Source organism: Diaporthe amygdali (genome assembly GCF_026229845.1).
Source record: "Diaporthe amygdali strain CAA958 chromosome Unknown NODE_28_length_639089_cov_64_968398, whole genome shotgun sequence".
Taxonomy (NCBI): Eukaryota; Fungi; Ascomycota; class Sordariomycetes; order Diaporthales; family Diaporthaceae; genus Diaporthe; species Diaporthe amygdali.
In genome coordinates this window covers 560,648-582,952 of record NW_026517048.1, presented here as the reverse complement: position 1 = coordinate 582,952, position 22,305 = coordinate 560,648, and the positions used below count along the sequence as shown (strand labels likewise).

The 22,305-nt window shown below is 54.3% G+C and overlaps 6 protein-coding genes across 6 annotated transcripts; 3 read left to right on the top strand and 3 right to left on the bottom strand.

The window, feature by feature from the left end:
* Positions 1–844: 844 nt before the first annotated feature.
* On the top strand, positions 845–2,323 carry J7T55_014890 (uncharacterized protein; the record flags this gene model as incomplete). Its single annotated transcript, XM_053131877.1, has 1 exon — positions 845–2,323. One exon carries the CDS (start codon positions 845–847, stop codon positions 2,321–2,323), a length of 1,479 nt encoding a protein of 492 aa, XP_052990250.1.
* A 286-nt stretch (positions 2,324–2,609) lies between these two features.
* J7T55_014889 (uncharacterized protein) lies at positions 2,610–5,891 on the bottom strand (the record flags this gene model as incomplete). Its single annotated transcript, XM_053131875.1, has 2 exons — positions 2,610–4,907; positions 4,980–5,891. The coding sequence occupies 2 exons, from the start codon at positions 5,889–5,891 to the stop codon at positions 2,610–2,612; spliced, it is 3,210 nt and encodes a 1,069-aa protein (XP_052990249.1).
* A 660-nt stretch (positions 5,892–6,551) lies between these two features.
* On the top strand, positions 6,552–7,301 carry J7T55_014888 (uncharacterized protein; the record flags this gene model as incomplete). The annotated part of the gene is made up of 2 exons (XM_053131874.1): positions 6,552–6,775; positions 6,836–7,301. 2 exons carry the CDS (start codon positions 6,552–6,554, stop codon positions 7,299–7,301), a joined length of 690 nt encoding a protein of 229 aa, XP_052990248.1.
* A 1,087-nt stretch (positions 7,302–8,388) lies between these two features.
* On the bottom strand, positions 8,389–9,441 carry J7T55_014887 (uncharacterized protein; the record flags this gene model as incomplete). Its single annotated transcript, XM_053131873.1, has 1 exon — positions 8,389–9,441. One exon carries the CDS (start codon positions 9,439–9,441, stop codon positions 8,389–8,391), a length of 1,053 nt encoding a protein of 350 aa, XP_052990247.1.
* A 1,285-nt stretch (positions 9,442–10,726) lies between these two features.
* On the top strand, positions 10,727–13,282 carry J7T55_014886 (uncharacterized protein; the record flags this gene model as incomplete). The annotated part of the gene is made up of 4 exons (XM_053131872.1): positions 10,727–11,084; positions 11,304–11,567; positions 11,770–13,166; positions 13,247–13,282. The coding sequence occupies 4 exons, from the start codon at positions 10,727–10,729 to the stop codon at positions 13,280–13,282; spliced, it is 2,055 nt and encodes a 684-aa protein (XP_052990246.1).
* Positions 13,283–15,453: 2,171 nt separating this feature from the next.
* On the bottom strand, positions 15,454–21,668 carry J7T55_014885 (uncharacterized protein; the record flags this gene model as incomplete). The annotated part of the gene is made up of 7 exons (XM_053131871.1): positions 15,454–15,783; positions 15,883–18,371; positions 19,094–19,369; positions 19,430–21,210; positions 21,264–21,376; positions 21,444–21,510; positions 21,625–21,668. The coding sequence occupies 7 exons, from the start codon at positions 21,666–21,668 to the stop codon at positions 15,454–15,456; spliced, it is 5,100 nt and encodes a 1,699-aa protein (XP_052990245.1).
* Between the last annotated feature and the right edge of the window lie 637 nt (positions 21,669–22,305).

Below are 22,305 nucleotides of genomic sequence, written 5' to 3'. Positions count from 1 at the left end.
CCGTTCAGTGCACCACGCGTGAAGTCGATTCCAAAGGAGAGACGAGATGATAGACAAAGGGGCAGCAGTGTTGGAGAGCCTTAGTCAGTTCCTCTTGGCAGGATACTTATTTCCAACCTTATAACGATGGGATCCCTGGTAACATTTTGACGAAGCTGTGCGTGTTATCCGACGTTGAACAGAGGAACAGATAGGACGAGAGAGAGGGCGGAACAAGTTATGTCGACGCCACATCGGGAGCTCAAGAGAATGGCGTTTCCAGGAAATTGGCTCTGGCTGCAAAAAACGCACCTTATCTTTCTAGTGCACGCAATGACGTCGGTAGTCGGTTCATGCGGGATGGGGAGACGCAACCACCGTGAATTTAGTTACGTCTTGTTTGTTGGAGTAGACTGGGCATTTTGGCGCGAGGGCGGCGGTAGCAGTCGAGATGGCCAAGCACAAGCACAGGGGCCCCTTGCCAATGCTGTCAGATGCATGTCAAGCCCCCCGTGAGCCCCAATGCCAACCACCTGCATGCTAACCCTGTCTGGGCCATTTTTGCAGGCGCCTCTCATTCGGTCCCAGCATTCAGCCTGCAGCGGGACCACCCTACCCAGATCGTCACCCCCACAAAGCTTGTCTTGTGTCTTAGTCGCACCTCTCGTACTCCAGAGACACGTCTAGAAGCCCACGCTTGACTGCATTGCCTCTTTCGGACCTGTTGTGCAGGTTGTTGTGCAGGACAAGGGCTTGCAAGCCTTTTGGGAGTGCCAAGTTCTGAGAATACTCTGCCACGCTCTCAAGACTCGAGTCAAAAAGACTCGACTCAGCTCGATATCGAAGAGGCCTCTGACTGAGGACCATGCCAATATGGCCCTCGTCGCCCACATGTCTCGCCAGACCCCGCCTCAACGCTGCACTGCTGTCTTGGTCAAGATGCCTCAGTAGCACAGCTAGGCTCAGGACACCTCACACCGACCACTTCCAAGTCCCTTGTGCTTCAGCTGGCCATGTCATCGTCAGCCTCCACGATGTCATGAAACATCCAGTCTCATCCCCTCTCATCATCAACTTGCCGCCTTTCCCGGTCCAAGACATCGACCATGTAGACAGCTATCTGCCGGCCTTCCTGCACCGCTTCCCATGCGCTACCATCCACTACCGCTGGACCAACTCGCTGGAGAACCACACATCTCAGCTGGAGGACATCGAGACTGCTACCGAGGCTGAGTCTGCTGAGCCCCTGCCCCCGTCAACACCCCTCCACTGGCCAACTCCCATCCATGACACCCTCTTTGCCTATGAGTTCCTCATCGAACACCTCTCCCCGCCTCCCAACGACACCACCGGAAGCAGGTTCCAGCGCCGACCTGTCTTCGTCTATGGCTCGTACTTGGGTGCTAGTCTGGCTTCCTCACTGGCCCTGACTGAGTCTCATACACACCAGCCCATGGCCATACGAGGCCTGCTGGCGTTCAATGGAATCTTTAACTGGACCACCATGCTCCCGGATCACCCCAACAACAAGCTCATGCTGGACGACCTGCTCGAAATAGACAGCTTGGACGAGGTTGACAAAGATGTGGCCTTCATGAAAGCACTCATGCCGTCGCACTTCCACCAACCAGCCAATCTCTTCGACCCCTTCGCCAGCCCCGTGCTCTTCTTCCACACGGCAGGAATGCTAGTGCCCCAGACCTTCACAGAGCGATCAACACCAAACTTGTCCCAAGGATTCGTGGACGCCGTGAACAAGCTCTCATCCCCAAGTAGCACCGCCGGCGCCGAGGACCCATACGACCGGGCCTACGTCTACTCCGACCCGGAGGACCCGCCGCCCCCAACGCCCTACGAGGACGTAGAGGCAGACACAGAGACCGAGGACACAAACACAGACACCAGCTCCTCGGCCGACAGCGGCATATCACTCAGCCCCAAGCCCCCGCGGAAGGGTTATGTGACCTTCCCTCCGCGCGCCTCCTCCCTCAAGATCCCGGACACCCTGCTCCTGCACACAACCTCGCCGCCGACCCCGTCGGTGCCGGGCTCGGTCCAGGGCCAGCGACGGCGCCTGGCGCTGTGGAAGAAACTCAAGAACGCCGAGAACAGCTTCGGCACCCAGGCGCTGGGCCTGGCCGGCCTGATGCGCCGCAGCGTGAACCTGTACGAGCTTCGCGAGCGCGTCAAGTGGGACTTGGAGTTCAACGGCTGGGACACTGAGGCGCTCAGAAGGATCCAGGTCCAGGACGTTGGGGAGGCTGATCGGGCTGCGGGCGGGTTCGCCTTGGGCAGGCAGGGCGAGGAGGTCGCTTCGCGGTGGTTGGATAGCAGGTTAGGGTAGTTCGAGGTGCACATAAACTCAAATTTAGCGAGTAAGAGATAACTTGTCAGAAGAATCGTTCCGATGACACAATTGTTCAAGGCAATGGCCAAGTTGAGTTCTTGGAACAGACTTGACAATGGAATGAGTAGCAACAATCCATCAATTCGATGTCGTCGGCTACATTGGACGTCGATTGCAAATATCAGGCAAAGTGCTTTTCATTGGGTATCAAAGTTATATCAGTGAACCGTCCCTGGTCTGCTTTCCTCCACATTGCACCGCAGCAACCAACACGTTGGCATATTTACTCGATCAGAGATCCATCTTCATCCATATACAGCTCTTCCGTGATATCGCTGGGGGCATCGTCTAGATCAGTATCCTCCGCATCTAATTGATGGCGGCCTTCCGCGACATTGCGTTCTTCAGCCAAGCCATCAAGCTGTTGAGCTGGAGTCATCTCGTCGGCAACATTGTCAACGAGAGCAGCCTGGTCCACGTTGGCCTCGGAGCTTAGCGGCCCGTCGTTTTGAACAGCGTTGACCACAACGTTGATAGCAGGTGCATCCACGACCTGCTCCGTCAACGGAGGAGGGTCCTGTCCAGCCGGCTCGACCTCGAAGCCGCCAGGCTCCGCCGTCGGAATGTCTGGCTGTATCTCTTCCGTCACGCTCATGGTTTTCGGCTCGTCCTCCTCATCTTCGTCATCGCTTTCCAACACGCGCCTTCGTGCACGTTGCCGCCGATGGGGGCCCAGGCTGTCTTCAGGCGTCTGCGCTAAGTGGTGATCATAATCAACATCTACGGCCTTGCCCTTGCCCTTGACGTCGATGGTAACGCCAGCAGGCTCGAACCCTCCAGGCTCAGTAGCGTCAGGCTCAAATCCGCCCGGTTCAAATCCACGGGGTTCAAATCCGCCTGGCTCAAACCCTCCTGGCTCAAACCCTCCTGGCTCGAAGCCACCTGCCTGGTTGTGATCAGGTTCAAACCCTCCAGCAAATTGGTCCGACCCTTCATCGTCCATATCCTCATCTTCATCCACAGAAAAATCTTCCAAAGGAACGGACTCATCAAACATATCCTCGTCGCCGAAGACGCTCTTCCGGATCCGCAGACCCCTCAACAGCCTCTTCCAGGTCGCCAGAGCCCGTCGACTCCTCTTCTCCTCCTCGAGCATTGCCTCGAGGTCCTCAAAGCCGTCAATGACAGATCTCACACCCTCCTCCGCCTCAGCCGGGACAACGACACCGTTGTACACAGCCGTGCCCTTGCGGCCTCGCCAGTCAAACCCAGTCAGGGCAGGCGCGTAGTCCACGCCCAAGATGTGTGCGGCGTGTCCTGCACGAGGATGGGAGATGTGCGCGCCGTGGGCGGGCACCATGCTAGGCACATAGAGGTCGATGTTGCCGAACTTGTTCTTGGGCACGCGGCCAGCGACCACAGGCGGCGGGACATAGAGCGAGGTCTGATCGAACGTGAACATCGGTATGCCCTTGGAGGGGCTTGGTCCGAGTACAGGGTCATCGCTGCTGCTGCTGTCGTCCTCGTCATCAGCTGCCCTCCTGCCCTTCCTCTGCGGTCTTTTCCGTCTCGGCAGGACCTTCACTGGTTCCTCTCCAGGATTAATCTCCCTGCCTAGGCGGTACCACTTGTCCACGCTCCTTGCAGCAAGCACGTTACGCCGCCGATATATCTTCTCCAGCGGGCCTTTGCTCCCTGCCCCGACCGTGCCCACGACCGATGCATCCGGAGCGAGGACCTCATGCCGCCGCATGTGCCTCTCGAGCGCATACACAGGATGGTTCTTGAAGTCTGCAACATTCCGTGGCATTGGCTCCCTCGCCTCCAGGCCGCTCAATTCATTGTTCTCGATCTGGTCCAAGTTGCTCTTAACGCCGGGCTGTTTGTAGCGGCGCATAACTCTGCGCCACCACTTCTTCCCTTCGTCCTCGGGAATCAACGGCCCGTCAACCCGTAATCGTCTTGTTTTGGCATTGTATGCCTTTGCGTACCTTCGTGTAACATCTTTTCCGCACCCATCTTCTTCGAAGGCAATCACGTAGCTCAAACAGTTTTCACGGTCCGCGGCTGGCGGTTCGAGTTTGTTGGCACGAAACAAGGTATAAGTAACGAGGACGTCAACAGGCTGCCATTTCTGATGAGCTGCGTCGAGAACCTCGACCCAGTAGACGGGGAAATTGGACTCGCGCAGGTGAACGGCTTGCCTCGGTGGAGTTCGAGGTGTGACTGTTGGAGGTGCGGAGACCTCCGGAACAATGTAGGCAGCGGCGTTTGGATGGCCAAGACGGGCACGAGGGGATGACATTGCGACAGATGAGGTGGGATCTGCTCGTGCAGCCTCAACCCTTGCCGGGGCCGGCCTGGACGGCGTCTTTGCCTGGCGAGGCTTTGGCATTGTAGGACCGCTTGTGACAAAGGACAGAGGCTGCAATGAGCAGACAAGGCGGGTCTCCACGCCAGCAGCTCTTAGCAGCGCGCAGAACAGTTGAGCACCAACATCTCTAGAGCCATTCAGGCGTTTAGCAGCTTTTCGAAAGTCGGCCTTTTCTAGACAAGAGTCAATCTCATCTGGGAGTCCGTACTATCGCATTCGTTAGCATGGGGTTGGAACCAAGTGGAGTCAACATGCCCCAAGGGGGCAGAAAGCACACACATTCTCCAGTTGCTTCTCGTCCTCAGCCCACAGTGCCCTTCGCAGGCCTAGTTCTGTGATAGAAAATCTTTGCTGGAACTTCTCCATGATCATCTGCAAGCCTTTTTTGAGGGACTCAGTCTGGCCGAATTGTGTTAGATGGGGCTCTGGATTCAGCCATTGCACGATCTTGGCTGTAAGCAGGGGCCGCAGGTTTTCCTGGACCACTCGGTCGTTGCACCAGTGATTTCTTTTCTCGACATGTGCCAGCAAACAGAGTATGTGCGCCTTGTGTATCTCAACACGACGTTCCTTCTCTTCCTTGCTGACGGGCTTCCTGCGGTCTGCGTTGCGCCTAGACGGTGTCAGAGCCTCCCTGGCTGCAGTGAGGTTGAGCTCGAGTGTCTCTTGTTGTTCAGGGGGCTGCTCGGTGTTTGCGAAGACCGCGCCGAAGTCCACATCCTCGAATTGGGCGTCATCTTCGGACTCTTCGTCACTCGACTCGCGGTAGGTGGTCTGTATAGTCGGCTTGGGTATATCAACATCCTCGAACTCGATGTCTTCGTCGTCATCATCTTCGTCCCCGTGCTCATTAGCGATCAACGTATTTCCTTCTCGCGCCTTCGGAGACACGACGGCCACGTTTCGATCAGTCTCCTGCGCCCGAGATGTGGGGATTCCTTGGGCAGCTTGTCGTCCGGTGCGACGCTTCTTCAGAGGTCGCTCGGAATCCTCTGACGTCATGCGGTCCGGCAAGGCACCGGAGTCGCGCAGCATCTGCCTGTAGACACCCGGGACGAGGGCATCGGCGTCGACTTGGTTCGCTGATGACCGAGTGTTCCGGGTGGTTCGAGGCGATGCGCGGGCTCCTCTCTGTGCAGCTTCGGCTCTGCGGGCGACGCCTGAGGCGGCTGCCCCTCTTCGTCTTGCCATCGCGTCGGCCGGGGCTGTTTCGCAGGCCAAAGCAACAATTATTTAGTAGTCATTGGCTTGGGAGGCCAGCCTGAGGAGAATGGCTGTTAGGGCGCTCCCTCATCGCGCCAGACACCGCAGCGAAGTACCAATAGGGCGTGCCGAGTTGAAGGAGCGAACATACATCATCAGCGCGCCTCGCGTCGGCACGTGGGCGATGCGATGCGATGACTAAGCAGGCGGGTACATTGATACTCCGAATACATCGCCATCTGCTCTCGAGTCTTAGCATCGAGTCCGGGGAGGGGTATCTATTTCTCCATGGCTTGGAATGAGACCGTATATCTAGATACAGTCTAGCATAGTCAAGAGGTGAGAACATAGCGGTCCTTACTGTAAGACATCGGCTTCACATTGTCGGGTCCCAGTCCCCCCCACACCTCCCCACTCCGACCACACGATACTTACTTGGTTAAAGCATCAGCAGAGAAGAAAGCGACGTTCAGTCTTACCACCGAGGCATCCGTATTATATTCGTGTTTCAGGCAGCAGAATTTCAGGCATAAATATCTGCGGACGATCGCAAGTTTCCAAGCCAGCTACACTCGGTTCTATTCATCCGATCTTACTTGGTCGCAACAACTCCGTTCTAGCAAACCAACTTCACATTCTCACTTCAACATGGCCATAACAGAAGCAGGATGCAGTATCGTCAAACCAGGCATCGATGTCATGGATGAGAGCACACCCGAGGGCCAGATTTTGCTTAAGATCTGGAAGGGCGTCACAAGCCACCCAACGGGTCCTTTCAGGGTGTTCTGGGGTACTGAAGTCGAAAATCCCGCCAACCTGTGGGGTTTCTTTGACTTTGTCTCCGTAGAAGAGCACCAGAAGTTTGCTGATGAGTAAGTGCCATCTCGTGAGGACGCACATTTAAGTAGCCATCGCTGACTACATGACCCCAGAATTGCCAAAGACATTGTCACGGACTTCCCTAAGATCCTCGGCGGTCACCATTTCACAAAGCACTTCAACCTGACCCCCTACCCACACACCGCCCTGAGGGCCCCCGTGACCGAGATCCTGCTGATCTGGTTTCCTTCGGACGCCTCGCAGGAGGTCAGGGACGCGGCCACGACGCGGTTGCAGAAGTTCGCCGACGCCATCGGCGGGTATGCGGATATCAAAGCCATCAACTTTGGTTGGGGCGTCGAGAACGACTTTCCAGTCCGTGACGGGGAGGAAGGGCAGAAGGGAAGCGTCCTGACTGCCCAGGTTGGCTGGTCGAGCATTGAAGCTCACATTCAATTCCGTGAGACTGACACATTCAAGGACAACATACACTTGCTCAGGGAAATTGGGGGCAAGATCAAGATGACCATGTTCCACGTCAAGGCCCGTGTTCTGGAAAATGAGACCAGGAAGGAGTAGGTCAGCGGAAGCATTGTAACGCGAAATTCCATGAACTTCACTCATCTATCCTCACTTCGTGATCTCTGTTTATTTCGTTCTTTCGAACCAAATGGCCCCCAAATGAATGAGAATCGTCGCAGGATGCCTGAAAGCAGCTCCGTGTTGTTTCTGTCACTGTATCCTTCATTCATCAAGAAGAATTGGGCTCCTTTGTAAGCAATTTGAGAAATATGTTACTATGCCTGACGATCAACAGTGGAAAGTGTGTTAATTGGCTTTTGGTATTCCGACCACCGAAGTTGCTTACTTGCCACACGAGGCAACGGAGTGAAATAAATCTACTCGCACAAGAGCGAGACCAAAAATTCTATCAATCGCAAAAATAAGGTGTATCAATTGCGACTATAAGGAACCACGACCTGTAAAGGTGCTAACGTCCTCACGTGTGGTATCATCATCTATCAACCTCGCGTATTGTGTCTCTTCACTAGTCCTGGCACCCGAAGACAGTATTCGTCTAACCTTGCTATGGAGAACTTGCCGTTCTCAGTCAGATTTCGTATATGATAGACGTACTTGAAACTGGCATTAGAAAAGCCGTTGCCATTACATATTAGGTGTCTTTGATCTGTCTGTATTGACCCAATTCCCTCATATTCATCAATGCGTTGCCAAAGAGAATCTAAGACCAAAAGCACCATCAGACTTGAATTGAGATATATTTGCATTTCACTCACTTCATCCCTCAGCTCATCCGTGTTTGATGAATCCTTTCAGTAGGGAAGAGATGCGGTATGAATTAAGCGGGACCAAATAGTCCGCCTGAGGGAGGATTAAGATTGGTGGCATCCTGGCAAGTTCGCGGGTGTAAAAAGAGCTAGTAAAGCTTTTTCACAAGAAATGGTACATGACTTTAAGATGGATACTGACTTCGAAAGGGAAACAGCGGTCAGCATAATAATCTGGGCTATACGGGTTTCGAGAACATACAGCATTTGCAAGAACACAAGATGAGTTCCCACACTTCACTGCCATCTCCTGATTTCCCTTGCCAGACCTGACCGGAAAACTCGGCTACCAGGGTCAGGTAGTATTGATGATGTTGCTACAAAGGCCGCTTTCTGAAGGAACCCAGCAACGCAGCGACTGGCGACCTTCCTTTCTCGGTGCGCTGTCTCTTTGCCCTCTGTTTTTCTTCTTGGTCTAGTATGCCCGAACTACTAAGTCCTTCGTACAGAGCCCAGGCACCCAGCGTCTTCGCGTCCCTTGCTCCTACTTTCCAAAGATCGGTATACTTCTCTAACCGAAGCGTAATGGCTTCACCCGCAGTTCGCAAGCCGGTAATTTTGCCTTTCAAAGCCTCTATATGAACTCGGTCCATCTCCTTTTCCCAGAGGAAGAGCGAGATATGCTCGTCGCATCCGCCAGGACTAGGATACATTGCCTTGGCCAGGGTTTCTGTGTCCCCGTCTGATTCCTGAAGCGCGAGTTCAGTCATGTTGATGAGCTCCGACATGGGAATCTTGAGGCCTGTCTCCTCCTCGATCTCTCTCGCCGCGACACCAGCAAAGTTGTCGCTAGCATCCATCATACCGGCCGGGATCTCGATAAAGCGCAATGAGCAGGCTGGGGCACGGGCCTGCTCGGTGAGAATGACCCAGCGCTCATCCCGCTTGTCAGAAGGGCGCAGAATCATGAGCATGGCAACACTCCCGCCACGGAGGAAGACAGTCTCGTAGAGCGTGTTACTGTAGTCGACCGGAAACGCCTTGGGATCTGTAGTTTGATTTGCCTGTTCTGCAGTCGGATCCCGCTGAATCCAAGCCTCCATCTTGACAAAGCCCACTTTGCCATTGGGAAACCGTGTGATGGCTTTGACATGGATACTTTTCAAAGAGTAGGGACGCTTGTGGTGTGGATGTGTCTCGTCTCTTTCTTGTCGTGCAAGATTCTCCTGCATCGTCTTCTTCCATTCTTGGAAAGCTTTGAAGTTCTCGAATTCTGCCTTATCGATACCGCCTCTCCGTCTCCAGTCGCCTAGACCATATTCGTCGAGGTCGTCAGTTTGTGGGCACCAAAGACTGACTGTGGAATTGCCAAACTCGAGATCGTACTTCTTCCACGTGAAGTTGGGCGGGCAATCAATGATTTCCGACATATCTGTTAGGATTTATCTTGTCGATCTGCGACTCAGCAGAGTTTGAAGCGACATGTGTCGAAGGAACCAGATGTGTTCAGCCGACAGCAGTGCGCGGTGATGATAAGCGAGAACCCCTCAAGAGTCCTCAGGCGCTGTCCTGCGCTTCATGTAGCGCCAAAATCAGGCAGTGCAGACTCATCCAGTGTAAAAACCCCCTGTCTGGCAGAACCAAGATGATTGGATGGGGCGGCAGGCTGCTGCTCATGTCTCACAGCTACCTCGCAGGCTAGCGCTAATCGGCGATGGGCCCTCATCCGTCGCCCGAGTACACAGCCACCTCTTCGTTGAACCTCTCAAGGTGAGGAGCGTCTTATAAGCATATGCAGTACACCAATATTCTGACACAGCAGTGCATAACACCAAGGGGACATGGGAATTGATCCAACAGAATGATCCACTAAACTCTACAGCCTGATAAGCCCTCCCACATTACTTCCCAGCTGAGCATGAGATTTACCTGCATCCCGTTCCACTTATAGGCATCGGCATATCTGAAGCCAGGCGCGACAGCAGTACCAGGGTTATTGGTTGGTCAAAATTCTTCAAGTGGCCTCTTCTTCCGCAGAGATACAAACGTGTTTAGCTGGTACAGAAGCCCTAATGGATTAATATTCTGGGCGCATGGGGCTGAATATGGCGTTCTAAAGTGGGTGGAGTGGAGGTTTGAAGAGGTGGGGCGAGATGTGCTAGGCGGGCCGAGGGAATGGCCTATGGGTAAGTGGAGGCAGCCCTTGGAAAATATCGCTATTTCTTTGATTCTGATTGACTTGTCTATTAAAAGAAGAAGGGGAAAAGGGCCCTGGGTGCTTCGGATGGATTGTGATTTGATGATCACTTTGATTTTTATGTACGATGGTCAGTTGTTCGGGAGATTGTATATAGAGATGCCAGTGTGCCTTATGCATTGCATCGTACCGGCCCACTCGACTACTGTCGCGCCCAGTCAGATATGCACACATGCAGCGCGAATCAATGTAACCTTCCCTTGGTCGGAGCGGGCGCTACGCTATTCGGAAACAATCGAAGACTGCCAAAGTACAGCAGGCCGGCAGAGTGGTCCACCTCCACACCGAATTATGTTGGTTTTCTCGCCGCCCTTCCAGCTCAACCATGTCTCCCATTTAGTCCTGACGTTCCCGGGTTATATCGCCTAAAGACTGCTCAAGCTTCTCCATTTACAGATTGAAAATCGACATCATTCAGTCCCTCATTTGTTCATTTGCTCATTTTTCCACTTGACAATATGCTTTGCGAAATCTGCGTATGGATGTTGCGAGGGCGTCGTGGGCAGATTTTTGGGGGCACACTAGGCCTTCATTTCGTCCATCATGATTCGGCAGAGTCTTTCTGGACATCTGTCTCTAGAGACTGCTCAATCTGTCGCGTTCTGGGAGACGAACTCGGGGCCAGCTTCTTCCCAGCACTGCAGGGGACATACTTGACCCGCGACCGGGCCTTTCTGGATCTACGCAGTCAAGCACATTTGTCTGTGGTGAATCCAGCATCTGACGACTCTGACCCTGTCTTCGTGTACCGCCTCGACTTCACGGTGGAATGGGCCGGAATCAAGTTCAGCCGGACTTTTGTACTCAGGCCAACGGGTATGCCTTATTGTTTGCAGGAAGACCCTCTTTAATTGTAACTCTGCCTGACCCATGATGTGCCAGACTTTAAGGAATTGCAACCGAGGACGCCGATTTCCGACCACATGTACCATGCTGAAGTATTAGGACTTGCCAAGACATGGATTCAAAAGTGCAAATGCGTTAAACAACAGGGCTTGAGACAAGATCAGTATCCGACTCGTCTGATCAACTTAGCCGAGTTGAAGAAGATGGGCACAATTGACTTAGAGGAGTGGAAATACCACGGGGCCCCGGGACTGACCGAGCTGCAAAACACGACTGTCAACCTGGTCGAAACAAAAGATCTGGACGAATTGAAACTGGAAGGCAAGACCTACGTGACACTCAGTCACAAATGGGGTGCCACAGATAAGCCGGCCACACTGACGAAGGAGTCATATGAGACATACCGACAAGGTGTGAAATTTGGAAGCCTGCCTAAAACTTTTCAAGACGCCAGTAAGCAGCTTCTGGTCACTCCTTTCACGTACCTGAGGATTTCTATCTGCCATACTTGTAGGCTGTCTTGTTGCTTGTCTTCAATTGCCTCATCTGACTGCAAGAATGATAGACAGACTATAAGATGACAGTGTTCTGCTCCAGCCCATTTCGTATCAGTCTTACTAACTTAAATTTCACACACTAACTCTGGAAACTACAGTCCGCTTCGCCCTTCGGGTGGATGATAGCGTTCATTACATCTGGATCGACTCATTGTGCATAATTCAGGGCGACCCTGGTGATTGGCTCAAAGAATCAGCCCTCATGCAGAAAGTCTACCGCAATTCATTCCTGAATATCTCAGCGACAGCCGCGGAAAACAGTGGTGATGGTCTGTACTCAGAAAGGTACCCACAGCACTTGTGGGAAGATGTGGTAAGCCTGGATGTTGATGGCCTTCATAAAGGCACGCACCTTCCACTCCGGACTCAGTCAGGCTTCTCACCCAACCCTGCCGTCACAAGGAGCGCGCCATTGGATATGGAGTTCACTCATTTGGCCAAAGTAAGAAGCTGTCTGCTGTTGGACGTTTCGAACTGGGAAAAATTGGTGAACCAGGCCCCGGTTAACAAGCGAGGCTGGGTTGTCCAGGAACGACTATTGGCACCTAGAGTGTTGCACTTCTGTCGGGGCCGCATTGCCTGGGAATGCGCCGAGTTTGATGAAATTGAGGGACACTATCCAAACATACCGAACTACCAACTCGTTGGTGACGAGATCTACGAAGGCATCCCCATCAAGGGATTGGAGCCACAAAAACATGGCCAAAAGCTCAGAAGAAATAGGCTTCGCGGAGAAGACGATCCTCTCTTGGATAACACGGACAAGGTCTCTCCAATAGTTCACTCACTTGAGTTGTGGGCTCGCATCGTCGAGATGTATTCCAGGACTGACTTGACCCAAAAGAAGGACAAACTCATTGCTCTGTCGGGAATAGCTCATAGGATGGCCACCATCATCGAGACATCGCGGAAAGTCAAGTATGTAGCGGGACTGTGGGACGCGGACGAGCACCTTGTCAGTCAGCTCTTGTGGCATGTCGAACCAGTTTGTCGTGGTGATACCGAGTCTGGAGGCAGCACACTTGAGTATCCGTCGAGGCGTCCAAAAGAATACAGGGCGCCAAGCTTTTCTTGGGCATCAATAGACGCCCAGTATGGGAACGGAATTACTTGTGGCGATGTTCTCAATCCTGAAGGAATTCTCGTCAAAGTCCCGCAGGACGACGCCATTACCGATTCCGAGATGGACACAAATGTCTGGAGAAAGAGCGTGTTTGTGCGGTGCAAGACGGAGAACGAGTTCGGTCTTGTCACAGGAGGGCACATCCGGCTGGAGGCCTACTTGTACCCGGTGAAGCTAGAACGGGAGGGAACGCACTATTACTGGTCCCTGGGTGTCGGCAATAGCGCGAGCGACGAGGTCAGAAAAGAAAGGCACTACAATGTTTGCCTTGACTGCCCAGGCGATGACGACCAACACAGCCGACTCACCAAGTCCGAGGAGATCCACTGCATGCCGGTGGCGGTGAGGTTGTCGAGGAAGTCCACTGATCTCGTATGCCTCCTCTTGGAGTGTGTCCCTGAAAACCCTCGGATAAAGACGTGGCCAGAGGAATGCCGGAAACTCACCTTCAGACGCATCGGCTTTTCAAAGCTGTCACTTACATTTGATTATTTGACGTTGAGGCATTTTGCGAAGGACATTGAACAACCAAGTGGAAGTGGTAACGAAAAACACGGGAGAAAAATTGTGTACATAATTTGATGAGACTCATTCGGAAGAGTCTGGTTTAGGTGTCTGGATTCACATCACCCAGCCTCCAACATTGAAACCTCGGACCAAACAGGAGCATCAGCGGCCATTGGCTCAGCTTCGAGAGCTCGTCTGAAGCAGCAAAATCATGAAATATTCGAGAGGCTGCACAAGAACCATTGCTTGCCTCATTGACAGGTTTTATCCATCATAGCCGATACCAAGAGTAGATATTGGTTATATGACTGGAACACCGCAGAAACAATTTTCAATAACCCGCGCAGGACCATGGATGTGGGGAGTAGTACCAAATACTCTAAGTAAGTAGTAGTTTAAGTCCCTTCCTTAGTTTACATGCATGAAGCAAAAGCACGAATAAACGAAGTAAATCGGTCGACTATCTAATACCTGCAATCTGTCAAATCTCAACGGCGGGAACGCTTCCGACGTGGATAAGCTTTTTCTCATCAGGCATTGACTTCATTGCTAACAGAGAGCGCGAGAAAGAAAATCCATGGCATTACTCCCATCGAATTGTTGGGCGCGAATCACGACCCTGGCGAGCTTTGTCACGCGAACAGGGCGTTCTGACCGGGAGTGGTTCAAGTAAGCCATCTACCCAACTTGCGCTTGTGCTGGAAGCAACACCTTCACAGAAGTGACTGACTGATGGCTGCACCTGAGCTGACCGGAGTTAGCCGAGCATAGACTAAGGAGGGCGGTGAATCAGACGTACACTTTATCTGATCAACGCGAGTAGCGCTGAAGCTTCTGTTGGCTACCAACTACCAAAGGAGTCAGGAAGCTGCAAGGCTGCAAAAGGAAATGTGATTTGGCCAACAACTTTTCAGTTAGTTGTTCACAAACCGTTTGCTCACGTCGTAACCAGGTCTATATAAAGGACCGCAATAAGCAGGCCGATTTCTTGATTCGTCCCGAAAGACAAATTACATGCACAGCGTTGAAATCACCAGACTTTCCCAAGATTAATCAAAAGCATCAATAAGGACACCATGTCAGAGCAAGGACCCGACGATATCACCGAGGTAATGGAAACGTAAGTCTGCCAGTTTCTTCCAAGGGAAATGATACGAGGCTAACATTGTATACACAGCACGAACATCAAAGATGTTCCCAAGATAACTGTCACCGACACTGGTGGGAATACGACCGATCGCAAGTGATGGTTGACTGGCATTAGCAACGGTACCGTATGGGTTCGCTGTGATGGCACACCCTTTAGTGGTTGAGGGGGTCAACCGAGACAGCAAAGTTGAACTGAGGGCTCCTTCCAATTACGATCTCCCTACCGTCTTGTTACAGGAGAATGAGTAGTCTCGTCTTCTACACAGCCTAACATTGGATCAAGCTGGAAGGGCGCCTATCAACATAAAGATATCACTTGAAGACCGATTTGCAAATTGTGTGTGGAGTTCTCTGATTTACAAAGTCCTGAAAGACTTCATGCAGCAAGTACAGTGCCAAAATGCCTATGTACGCATGCAATATGCAGTATGAGGACCCGCTGCGTCCTTCCGGTGTCTCTAGCGGACACACCAGCTCATCAAGTATGCCCGCTCTCTAGCTCTATCTGAGCAATGCTGTACCATGCCGTGATCATGCAATGCGATCGATGCTCGCTACCATGATGCTGTGTCGTAAAACCGACCGCAATGTGCCTAGTCCCCCCTGTCCCTATTTGTACACCGTAATCCTAATTGTACAATTAAATTCGCTTTGATGATTCCGAATAGGCTGTCGTGTAGCCCGAATGCTTTCAGTGGGTGCCTCTTCACCAAGCTGACTTGCCCCTGCGTCGTCGATGTTACGCAGTCAGATCGTATGGTTCCTTCATCAACGCGAAAATCGTCTTTCCTTGCGGAATGCAGGCACTAGAGGCACTTCGCAGTCCCCAAGTCCTCTCAAAAGCCGTAATCACCAATATCGGGCCAAGGACAGCGTTTTCCATGCCCATACACCAGATTGACCTGTCCACTCAGGGCCTTCGGGCAAGTCGTGCTTTTCCCCACGCCAGAGCCGTCTGCGTCTAGTCATAGTCACTGCCACCGAGTCGCAGCAGAAACCAAACTCAGTACGTGGCCCCAACCCAGTCAAGAAGGGCCACTAGAGCCCTCAAAGTCCACGCCCCGAAGCCGTACATCCCCACGACCACCGTGACCATCCACAGGGCCACCTTGGCCACCACGACGCTGAACATACAGAACACAGCGACCGTCGCCCGCAGCGCAAAGCCGCAGCTCACGCCGAGGGCGCCGCCGAACCGCAGGTCGTCGAACCCAACGGCGCGGGACGCAGCGAGCCCGACCCTCGCGATGCCGCGCTGCAACAGCTCGCGCCTCCGCAGGCGCGTCGCCTTGCTACCGGCGGTGACAGCAGAGGTGGTAGGGGTCGCAGCCGACTGGGTGGTGGCGCAGGTCGCGGGGCCGCCAAGGAGTCAATGGCCACCGCCGGCGCCGGAGCTCGACAGGGAGAGCAGCTTGCGGTTCTTCTTAATCACCTGGTTCAGGCTCTTCTCCATCTTCTCGGCCTCCTTCTTGGCGAGCGCAAACGCCTGCTCCATGTCCTCGACGCTCATCATCGGGAAGTTGGCCAGCGCGCTCGACGACGCGCCCACGTTCCCGCTCTTGCCTGCCACGGACGACGCGAGCGACGGCATCGTTGGTGTTGCCGTCATGGTGTTCGCCATGCCAGAGAACTCATCTGCCGGGTCCAGCTTCGCCAGGCTTGAGCCTGCCGACTGGCCTGTGAGCTCGGCGGCCAGCGCGGCGGTGGACGACGGCGAACCGGAGGACGCAAAGTTGAGAATCAGTGGAGCGAGCGAGTTCAGTGCATTCGTGGCGTTGGCGAGATCCTGCTTGGACAGCGGAGGGATTTGAGGAGTGTTGTTATTCTGGCCCGGGCCTGGTGAAGTGTTGATGGGGTGCTTCGGGTCAGTGACGGCCGCGAGGGTGTTCAGATTCGCCGTACCGAGGTTCAGGCGTGGCAGGATCGATTGGTTGATGTTGGCGAGCGCTTCCTCGCGGGTCATCTTCTGAATTGGATCCGAGACCGCGGGTAGATGCGGACCGTCAGCAGTGGCTGGTGCTGACCCTTGAGGGAAGTAGCTCGGTGTGCCGTTGGCAACTGCGCGCCCCTTGATCACGCTGAAGCCGTTGCCAGCCTCGTGTCGTGAGTGCACGTATGTTGCAGGATCTCCAACCTTTGTGGCGAGTTCCGCTAGTAATTCAAGGTAGCGCTGCTCCTCGGCGGCAGTCAGGTTGCGCACGCAATTGCCATTTGGTGTAAGCAAGACGCGCGAGCCATCGATGATCTTGTGCACGGGCTTGCCAGATAGGAGAGCCTGCTGGTCCTCCTCACTGAGCATGGACTTGATCTCGGTCAAGCCATCCTTGGGCACGACCGGCGTGTACTGCTCAGAGCGGTGAGAAGTGCTCGTGATGCCCCTCAACAGGCTCAATGCGTCAACATCCGTGATCAAACCGGCCGACGCGAGCTCTTGGAGTACAGCGGCGGGTGGAGGGACTGGCCTATCGGTCGCTGGTTTTGAGCCCTCGCTATTAGAGGAGGCGTTACCTTCCTTCCTCCTCGTTCGAGGAATCAGCGGCTCTTCCAGACTCATGGACTCATTGACGGCCTGGCGGTAAGTCGAAACCTTCTCTTCGGCTGCAAGCTTGCCTTCCTTTTCGACAGTCTTCTCTGCTGGTCCAGGTGATTGAGAGCGACTCTCGGTTGATGGGGTTGCCTCCTTGGACACCGCCTGCTTCGGCTCCTTCTTCTGCTTCTTCTTGCGTCCCACAATTGGGGCGATCACGACCTCGGGTTCCGGCTTCGTCTGGACTGCGATCGCAGCCGCCTCCTTCTTCGTGGCGTCTTTTCTGGCTTTACGCTGTTGACTCTTGGTTGTATTGCGAACAGCAGCCGAGCCAACTCGCGAAGGTCCAGGAGGGGGAGAGTTCGTCCGAGAGGCAGATGCTGACGCCGATAGAATCGACGCAGTATCGGAGACATCCGCGCTACCTGGAGTCTCTGGCCGCTGCAGAGTAGAGAACGCATGGCGGAGCGATCCAGGTGCCGTAGCTCCGGCGGACATGGATGGGGGCGTCTCTGCCTTTGGCGTGGACACAACACGCAAAGTCTTGGGCACTCTGGCGGCAGGCGAGGACACAGAAACCGAAGTTGGCGTTGGCAAAGCTGGGAACGCTGCCTCATCCGCCTTCTCCACCGCCGATGTGACAGTGGATGGAGGATTGGACTTTGCCACAGCTGCAGCAGCTTTGGTCGCGGCCGCGATATTCAAAACGCCAGGCACAACCTTCTTCTCGGTCTTCCTCTCAACTTTTGGTGCAGATGCAAGCTGGGCCGGGGGCTCGCTTGCAGCAGGCGTTGTGGCAGCTTTAGGAGTCTCAGCTTGAACCTTCTTCGCAACCATTGGAGTCTTGATAGAGGGCGCTTTCACTGGTGCAGGTGTCGAAGCCCGAGACGCGGGCTTAGCAGATTCCAAAGCTGGGAAATCCTCATCCTGGAGCACTGGTTTCTTGCCCTTGGCAGAAGTGTTGGCCTGGGAAGCAATCTCCATAGACAGGCCGCTGTCGAGAGCCAGCGCCTTGATGTTCTTCTTGGCCTGAGCCCCAGTGGTCGGCTCAGCTCCTTTCTTGCTCGTATTTGCTGAATCCGTGGTCGAGGCAGGAGACGCAGATACCGGTTTCAGCGGAACGACAGGGCTAGGCGCGGTATTAAAGAGCAGCCCACCAGGTGGCGGAATGGCAGGGCCAGCGATTCCCGGAGGCGCCTGCAAAGGCGTCGCGGTCCTTTGAGGATGACTATGTGCTGTGAAACCCAACCCAGGAGGCGGAACGGTTGGGGTGGTCGGCGCGATGAACTTTTGGAACGCATCCGTTGAAACTGAGGTGTCCTCGTCAAGGGGATCATCGGACACGAGGGCATCGACGATATTTGTGGCGTCGCTCAGGAACGGATCTTCCTCATCTATAAGAGAAGGGTAGTCAGCACAACTTCCCCTTCTTCTCTATCTCGAATCATTTGGCAAGGTGAGGCAGCGAAAGGAACGCCACAAGGCAGCACGACGACACCCCCAAGAGTGATTATATACAAGAAGGCTCAAGGTTGGTCACGGCTTCCATCTAGGCGACCCCGGCGGGTTCTTGAGAAGCAAGTGAGGCACGTTATTGTTGGCAAAGAAGATGTTCTCTATTATCCCCAGGAATTCATGCCGCATCAGCCCCGGAGTTGTGGACCGGAAACTGGGCACGTGATGTTAACGTACATAGATGACCTTGAGGAGGACGAGATGGCTTGCCTGACGTAACCCTGAGCCCGAAATATGTGGAAGTTGTGTGTAGGGTGCCAATCCTGTGAGATAACGCCTTCCGAGGATACGTCTCCTTGGAGACTCTCCTTTTCTCCAAATGCAACGTGACGCCTTTGCAAATCCCGCCGGCCTGCTACCCGTGAGAGGCCGGCGTTTCGCGATGCTCGCTCAAAACTCAGAAAGCAGTCAAAACCGCACAGTCCATGGTCCGTCGTGCTGCCCCGTGCCCGTTCCCTTGCAAGCCGAAAACGCCTGCATTATAAAGCGTACAGAATATCGTTCCAGACATTGAAAGTGAAAAAGGAAAAGGATTTCCACATGACCGACAATCGGGGAAGAAAAGGAGGAAGGCATGCAGGCATGCCTGCCACCTACCAACCCCGATATTGCGGCTGAGAGTTGTACAACATGTTGGGGTTGTACCCACCTTGGGCCTGGCCTCCAAACAGCCCCGATCCGACCCCGGCATTGCTCTGTTGATGATGCTGGATTCTCGCCTGCAGGATGCTTGGGTCCGCAAGATCTACTAAGCCACTCCCCCCAGAGGAGGAAGTGTTAGCGTGCCTGTGCTTCTTCCCCTTCTTCTTCTGCTTGGCACCGAGATCTTGGTATGCTCCGTTATAGAGCGCTCCCATGAAGCCGGCGGTAGCAGGAGCTGGGGTGGAGGAGGAGGAAGGTGGGTACTGGTTGGGAAAAGAAGGAAATATGTACTCACGCTTGTTAGCATCATGGCCCTGACCGACCCCACCAGCTCGACTCCTGATCAGGCTGTGAAGAACCTCGTTGGAGTCCTTCGCGCCGAATCCAGAGCTGCCAAATGCGTTGTTGCCCTGACCAAACATGCTCGGGGGCGTGCCCGTAGACTTGAGCCCTGGTGGAGGACCAGGCATCGAGGACGAGGAGTAGTACTGGCCGCTCGGCTGAGAGTGGAAAGTCGAGGGCAACATGGAAGCTTGCTGCTGCGCCATGAGGCGAGGATTCGTAGCAAGCTTCACGGTATTGGCCGACTGCTGGTTCTCGTTTGCAAAGCTATAACGGGATGTCTGCCGGCTGTGACCCTGGCCTTGGCCCTGGAACAGCGCTGACTGAGAGGCGCTGATACCAGGTGGCATGCTCTCCGCGAAGCTGGCCTGTGGTCGCATGTAGGCCTGTTGCTGTGGAGTCATGGTGCGGTTGCCGATCGAGGCAACATTTGCTGCGCCCTGAGCAAAGCTTGAGCCAACATTGGGACCGAACAAGCCCTCGGTGTTGGTACGCTGAATGGGTACCTGGGCGATCGATCTGCGTTGCTCAAAAGCATGCGTTTCGCGACTCTGTTCACGCTCTTCTGGTTCGCCCCCCAGTGCCAAGCTACCGCTCTCAGGCTCTCCCTCGGGCTCGAGTGGCTCCACTGGCTCGGCCTGCTGCTGCTCATGCTCCCCATTGAGTTGGCGCTCCTCCTCGTCCCGCATCGCCCGGCGTCGTTCGCCTCCTCGAGGATCAAATAGAGGGGGGATGGAGTTGTCAGGTGTGACAGGTCGAAGCTTGAGCTCTGCGCCGCCCATTGACTTCAGAAGTCCAAACAGCGCGGTGTCCCAAGGGTTCTTAGGCTCCGGTGGTTCGGCGACCAGAGAATCGGTTGATGTTTCTGCTGGAGTGGGTTCGGGCTGCTGCGCGGCCGGTTGTTCCTGGGGCGGTTCTTGAGGTGCAGTTTCGACGGCCTCCTCGGTCGCTTCGGTTGTTGCGGGCAAAGACATGGATACGGCGGGGCTCGAGGCTGCACCACTAGTTGCATGACTGCCACGACGGCTACGCTGTTGCTGACTACGGGCCCAGTTTGCTGATGCTGGCAAGGCTGGAGCATCCCCGCTCTCCGATCCGTCTTTGCTAGAGGTGCGAACCATAGGCTGAGGTGCATGATACGATTGCGGAGGAGGGCCCTGTTGTCGCGACGCGGACCGCGAAGAATTGCCGCCGCCATATGGTCGCTGTGTCTGCATGCTATTGAGTGATGAAAGATCCTGTCTGGTGTAGCTGTCTTCCTCATCGCCAAGTTCATGCAAAAACATGCACTGGCGGTTGTTGCACTGCTCGTATCGTAGCCAGGCAGAACAGTACTTGGTCGTGCCGAGCTGCGCCTTGAGGATTCGTTCGCCATTTTGGGAGCCGTTGACAGCCTGGATACAGCGCTGGGCGTCTTCCTTCTTCTCGAAAGTGACATAAATTCCAAGGGATTGGTTATGGCCGTCTTGAGTCTTCCGATTGCTAATCGAAATTTTCTGAATGTTGCCATACTGGCCAAAGAATTGAGGTTGTCGTAGGGTCTTGAGCAACTCGTCCTCTCGTACGGTAGGGGTCAGTCCGGTGACGTAGACGAGGTTTTTCTGCACGACGCGTATGCCGACGAGGTTCTTGCGCGCGTCCTTCTCCGTGTCGCGCCTCTGTATCTCTTTTTGACCTTGCAACTCGGCACGTTTCTTTTTGCTAGTCTGCTGCCTCGCGCGAAACTCGGCTTGCCTGCATGTTGTCAGCGGGGGGCCATGGTGGGGGAGGTGTGGGAATTGACCAACTCTTCAGCTGTCACGGCTTTGTATTGTATTGTTTTCTCGTCGTAAGGTCGTCGACAGGCGGGGCAAAGACCGTTTATGTTATTTTTGATGTTGTGGAAGCAGAACTGGCAGACCTGGATGGCGGGGGAAGAGTTAGCGAAAAGTGCACAAGGCTGGGAGGGCCCGACTGCTGAAGCTCACCTGGTATCCACAGGGACACGGTCGAAAGTTCTTGTCGGAGAGGTCAAACTCCTCGATGCAGAGGGGACTGGAGCGTGTTAGTGATCGCGAGAAGATGGGTCAAGCTCGTTCACCGCTGTGATGTGCTGGCAGGGGAGTGGAGCGGACGTCAGTATGGTAGGTCGAACGGGGTGGTGCTCACCATGTCTCCTCCTCATCATCGAGGTACTGATCTTGAGGTGCCATGGTTTTGAAGTAGAGTCGCAGCAAGCGTTGACTGTGTCGTTTGTTGCCGGGCTTTCAGGATGGCGTTGCGCGGCGAAGGGTTGATTTTGTACAGAAATTGACGTTGTTCAGGGTGAACAGGGTGACGAGAGAAGACGCAATGCACTTCAGGTAGAGAGGTTGACAGGGGTAGCCTAAACCAGGTCCAAGAAGGCAGTCCCAATCAAATGATTAATGCAGTGATTAAAATAGGGCACGGTGGATGTTGTGCATAGGAGTGTAGCAGCTGCAACGACGCGCCCGTGGTGAAAAGAGAGAGGGTGGCGGGTTGATGCAGATGAGGATGGCTGATGGAAAGGAAAAGCAGCAGCAGGAGGTTTGGTCGTGGTTGGCATCAAAAGCCTTTCCACGCCACGGGCCAAGGTGGAAGGAGCACAGGCCCACAGGCAGTCGGAACAGCGCTATACCCAGCCAGGCATAACCTCACCCCGGCCACCAGCATCCAATCAGCAAGACACAACGGAGACCAGAGCCCAGCGAACAGAGAACAGTGTTGTGGTACAGTACAGTAAGTGCTGGGAACGGTACAGCAGTACAGTCAGCGAACACCTCCCCCCCTCCAGGATCCAAGACTGTTGGCCTGCTGCTGGCTGCTGCA